The 6,000-nt window shown below is 37.6% G+C and overlaps 1 protein-coding gene across 1 annotated transcript in view; it reads left to right on the forward strand.

Annotated features, from left to right (window-relative positions):
- The window catches only part of LOC108565232 (protein phosphatase 1 regulatory subunit 12A), a 32,390-nt gene that overhangs the window by 6,369 nt on the left and 20,021 nt on the right, over positions 1-6,000 (forward strand). The window contains exons 2-4 of the mRNA XM_017924576.1: positions 5,282-5,531; positions 5,589-5,751; positions 5,812-5,956. Coding sequence (XP_017780065.1) covers positions 5,282-5,531; positions 5,589-5,751; positions 5,812-5,956 — 558 coding nt within the window. The remainder of the gene's footprint in view (positions 1-5,281; positions 5,532-5,588; positions 5,752-5,811; positions 5,957-6,000) is intronic.

Here is a 6,000-nt window from a genome sequence, read left to right on the forward strand (position 1 = left end):
CGCCGACCTATTTAGAGTTCGGGACAGAATCATACAATATTCTAAATATTTGTTTTAAACGTTACACTCCGAAAGCGACTCGTCCGAAATAGAGCGGCAATTGTCGTGGTGGTGGAGGAGGAGGAGGAGGGAGATAAGAGAAATTATCCGAAAAGACTTCCGAATTATTTAATAGAATGGGGTCATTTATATATCGGAGAGCCAGAAAAGCATGCAGAGACAGAGAGAAACGGCTGCAAAAGAAAAAAAAAGAAGAAAAGGAACAGAAAAAGAAATGGTACGTGTATTTGTGGTTCGTGATGTGCATTCGAACAAAACAGAAAGAAGTACACACACACAACAGCAGCAGCAGCAGCAAAGCAGCGACTCCTCGAGTACAGTAAATTTTTCGAAACGCATTCCTGCTCGATCCGCGCCGTGTGCATGTGTGTGTGCGTGCGTGCGTTCGTGTGTATGTTTGTCCGTCCGTCGATCGCAATCGCAATCGGAATTCGACCATTTATATAAAAGAATACACCAAACGGCTTTTATAGGCTTCTGTCCATAGTGGATTTATAATGGAACGCTGCCAAGTGTACAAAAATACAATTAAAAATAAATCCCTCACTCTTCTTCTCTGGCCGCGAGCGCTCTCCTCTCTCTAGCCGCCAGCTACAGCAGCATCATGACAAGCTCGGATCGGACCTCAAAACTCTGAAGACAAGCTCGTCCGTCCATCCTGCCTGCTCCTTCATTTCTCATCTTGTACCACGAATGCGTTTAAATCCTTCTCCTTCTTTTTTAAAATTGTATTCCTTTTTTTAATCTTTAGATTTCCTGCCTCGTCCCCGGAATAGTGAAAATGAATCCTCTTTCAACATCATCGTCATCATTGCAGTCTGTCTGCTTTTTCAGTCCAGTTGCATAAACCGCGCGCTATTTCCAGCCATCGTAAATACAATGATGCATTACGATACACACATATTCATTCGACTCTCTCCGCTATTCTCCTTTCGTTTCTTTCTTCTTGACGCATTCGCTCCCTTCGTGCCAGGAATAAAGCGATTGTTGAACAATTGCGGATGGAACTATTTTCGGGATGGTTAAAGCGCCGGTTCTGGCGCGCCGCCGGTGTTTATGCTGCTGCCAATGTGGAGCGGATTTTCGCTTCGGTTCTCCGTTTTTTTTTCTTTCTTCATCTTTCCCTTTGACGTTGCCATTTTTTTTGGCTTTTCTTTTCTTCTTGTGTGAAAAGACTGCCTGGGAAATTCTCTAGGATGGGTGGGTTTTTCTTTTAAGAAGAATAATTTGTTGGTGGGAAATTGTCGTCGTCGTCGGTCTTTGGGAATTATTAATAGTCGTGTCGTCGTGTGGAGTTTCCCCAGTGGGAATCGCGTGCGATACGCGTTTTCGCGAGTACTGCCATCATCAGGGTCAGCGACACTCTCGTACCTTCTATATATATATAAACCCGATATACCAAGCAACACACACACACATTGTGTGTGTATACATACACACCACCAATACATTGGAACGTACGCAACTTACAGACGTCATCCAGACGTTCTGGACCGCTTCATACCTCCTTACCCACATAACGTTTAAATTTATAATGGCCACGGAATTTTGACGCGAAACTGGTGTTCCTCAAGGCCCGCCAGGAAACGCGAAAAACAACTTCCTGAAGGCGCGCGACCGGCATCCAAGCAAGCTTCGTTCGTGCGTACGTTTATATATATTTTGGGATCGCGGCGACGATTAATTTACAGCCCCGCTTTAATTGTTAGCCTTTGCAGTAAATTGCCTCTCTCCTGTCCTCTTCTTTGCGCGACGGTGCACCACTTGCATCCAAAATCCACCTGCACTTTGTCGGTGTAGTTGGATGGTGTTCTTCTGTTCAGACGGGGAGAGACTTCACGTGCTCTGAACGTGCGCGAAACCCGACACAGGTATCGCCTTCTGGAAATCCGATCGCGTCACTCGAGTGCATCCCTCGGATTTAGTTTCAAATCGTTTGGGCCTTTAATTTATGCGAACTCTTACAGCTCCTAGAATTTTGGCTCTCATAGACTCTCAACCGCCAAACAGAAATATGAAGTTATAAATTCTGATCGTTCATCATCCCAAATTCTGGATTTTCCCCCCGAAATTTTTGCTTGAATTCTTATCTCAAACATTATATACACATATTTGAAGCAAAATCGTTCATGATCTGAAAAATCGGACTCTTACAGGCTTTCATCTATAATACACAAATTTCAAATAATTGTTAAACTCGCAATTTTAAAGACTTTGAACTACTTTTCGAATATCTTCCTAGATTTTTAGTTCTCATAGATGATATTCAACCATGAAACACAAATTTGAAGTCAATTTTAAAGTTCACATCAAATATTAAAGTTATTTTAATATGCAATTATGAATCTTAAACAATTTCTAATTTTAGTCAGCTAATTAAGATTCATAAAATAATCAATGAAAACAACTGAATAAAATTTTAGGTTTATTAGTATTTACTGTCATTTCTTATAAAATTTATAATAATCTGACCATTTCACATCAATTCAGACGTTAAGCTACCAAAAACTAAAAAATTGTTTGCATCGAAAATTCTTAAGTCATAGTAAGAAATAGCTTAAATTGTCGACAATCGATAATTTTGTAGTATTTCTCACTCACTCTTTTATACCAATTATTCATTAATTTTGTACCCACAAAATTAAGTTAAATATTGTTTTCTACTTTTTCTTTGCAAGTTTGGAAATTAAAGATTTTAACAGTATAATATTAATAAATCAATTTGAAAATGAAGCATTTCTGTAAAAGATTAGAATTTTCATAAACGTTAAACTCTAAAGTTTAATAATTGGTTAATAATGGAGTGCACTTTAGGAATGATTATATATAATAATAAAAAAAAGAAGGATGTCTGATTGTATTCATGAGATGTGATAGCGAATGGACCTTTCCAATTCAAAGGTTAAACACGTTACGAGCATTAATAATGTTGTGTGAGCTCCTCCGCCAATGCGACTCGAGCTGTACTTCTTGCTTGCTTGCTTGCTCGTCGTAGCTTTTGCTACCCGTTTCGACAAACTGAAGACAAAAAGAAGGATTTTCCAACGAAAAACCGCAAAGTCCTGCAGATATTGTCTGCCCCGTTATCAGCGGCATTCACCAACGCGCAGCAAACATGCCGCAAATAATAATAAAGTACTCTTAGAGCTTTTGCTTACACTCTCGAGATATAGAGTAAGATGATTTCCCGATAGCACGAGAGCATTTTGCAGCCTTAATGGCTACATTTGCGTCAATTTTAAATTTGGACCGCATCTAAACTCGGAGCTCGTGCAGCGGCAAAACCGGGCAAAAAGGAAGTTCGAATTTGCTGCATATTCATTCGCAAATGATGATCGACGACGAAAAAAAAACAATCCACGTATAATTTTTAATTTCGTTTAATGGAGCAATTTGCTTTCTTTAGGAATCGCGGCGAATTCCTTCGAATCTTCGATGTATTTATATAATGTTTTTTTTTGTGCCTCTGACCGAGATACACATTCGCTTTCGTGCTTCCTGTTGTTACTGAAAACAAACAACCGTTTCGGTATTATTATCATTAATATGATTATTATCGTTTCATAATTCGCCTGTTTCGTAACGCGTTTAGAACTCGTTTTTTTCTCCTCTCTCAAACGCACGCTCAAACGTTTTCCTCTTATTCCCCTCACTAGCTGCGAGTGGAAGAGAGATGTTTGAGAGCGAAAAGAAGGAAAAAATAATATATATATAAAAGTATACAGGATCGAGGTGGATGTCGAAATCGGTTTTGCGGTCTAAATTCGATGCGTGTGTGTAGTAAGTTTTATGAAGATGGGTCAGAGCGCCAAAAAATAGCCGACACAGGTTGGACGATATCCAAAAAAATAATAATGATGATAACACACGAACACCCAGAAAAAAAGTAATATATTGGTACCGATTTTGGGATGTACATTTTTCAATTCGTTGATTGATTTTTTTTTAAGATCAGGTTGCATGACATTGATAATACTTATCTTATCAATCGCCATCATCAAGTGACTAACGATGTGCGGAGAGCTTACAAAAATATTTGTGTTTCGAACATTCATTATTTGGAAAATCGATGATAGTTACCATGTATTATCTACCTAGTTCATAAGTAAATTTATTTTGCGCTTCAAGAAAACCGAATTTAATCAAATTGTTTATGCGAAAAAAATTTGGAATTTATAAATATTAGCGTTTCGTGGAAATTGCTGAAAGATATTTTAAAACACTAATCGTTTACATAGGACTAGTCATTACTATCGATAGTTATAAGCCGTATTGATGTTATTCGTCGATTCGAATCATCTTCAATCTGCAAATTTTATACCCAAAGGCTTTGTATTTAGATTGTCGGATCATCATATAAATTGAATTTATCAGTAAAATAAATGTGTTTAAGTTAATTTTATTCTTGTTTTCAACAACTTTCAATGTTTATCACAAATATTTACATCTAATTTGATAAATAGAATTGGGAATGTCGTTCAAATCTAAATTGTATTGATTTGGTTTAATTACTGATTTAGTTCACTGCATTAAGTCTTTTTAAGATTAAGTTGATTAATAAAAATTACAAAGAATTTCATATAAAGATATTGAAAATTCTATGTCTTCAAAATCAAATATTGCTATGGAATACCAAAAATATGTTTTTTGTTTGCCCAAACATCGTGGGAATTCGGTCAGAATCCACTGTATTATTTATTCAACTAAACTTTAAACCGTGAAATAATAACAAATATTTATTGGCAACCGCAATGAAAGCAATACGATATTATCAATATATTTTACATAGGAAAACAAAAACATCAAGTATTTCAGATTTCTAAACATATTTACTTTATAATTAAGTATGTCAACTGACTTAAGTCTAAATAATAAGTTAATTTATAATATGTTCGAAATTAGAATGTTAAATGCTGTTTTTCTCATCTTTTCTTAGAGTTTGTCCATATATTGTAAGGCTGTGATATGTCAATACTATCTATAATTGTCGTATTCGATTTTCTAAGAAATCCAAATTGATGATGTTACATAAGTCGCTTTCCGTATATTTTTAGTCGGAGCTTGTTTAAGAATAGTTTTTCGAACACATTCGATATTTATAGGTAATAAGCTGATTGGTCATCATATTTTGGTTATGGGTTTGCAATATCATTGAATCATTTTTGTTTGTGTAAATTGAGTATATTTAATTGATTTTACTTTTATTAATTATTATTTTCAGGCATGTATAGACGACAATTTGGATATGGTGGAGTTCCTTGTGGAGTATGGAGCGGACGTGAATCGTGGCGACAACGAAGGATGGACTCCTCTCCACGCGACGGTGAGCTGCGGCTTCGTGTCGATAGCCAAGTACCTGATCGAGAAGGGTGCCAACGTGGCAGCCGTCAATTGCGACGGAGACCTTGCCATAGATGTAGCCGACATCGAGCAGATGAAGAAGCTCATACAATCGGAGATTGACGAGCAAGGTACGACGAACGAGTAGAATAATTTTGATGGTTCATTGTGAATTGTTAAATCTGCAGGTATCGATCCGGAGGAGGCTCGTAACGAAGAGAAGAGTTTGATGCTGAAGGACGCCGAACAGTGGCTTGCCAACAAGAGTTCACTGGTCGACGATCCGAACCCCAAGACCGGAGCTACACCTCTGCACGTGGCTGCTGCAAAAGGATACCTCGATGTGATCAAGTAATTATAAATCAATGCTTTCGACTTGATCAAAATGTTTACTAATATTTGCGTTTTAAGGATTGTGCTTCAATGCGGAGCCGACGTCGATAAGCAGGATGTTGATGGCTGGACTCCTCTACACGCGGCAGCCCATTGGGGCCAACGAGAAGCAGCCCAAATCTTGGTGGAGAACCACACCGACATGGAAGCCAAAAACTATGTGGTAAGACAGACATTTCGAAACGAAAATTCATTCAAAATCTAATC

This window comes from Nicrophorus vespilloides, unplaced genomic scaffold, assembly GCF_001412225.1.
Source record: "Nicrophorus vespilloides isolate i.1.1-1 unplaced genomic scaffold, Nicve_v1.0, whole genome shotgun sequence".
Lineage (NCBI taxonomy): Eukaryota > Metazoa > Arthropoda > Insecta > Coleoptera > Silphidae > Nicrophorus > Nicrophorus vespilloides.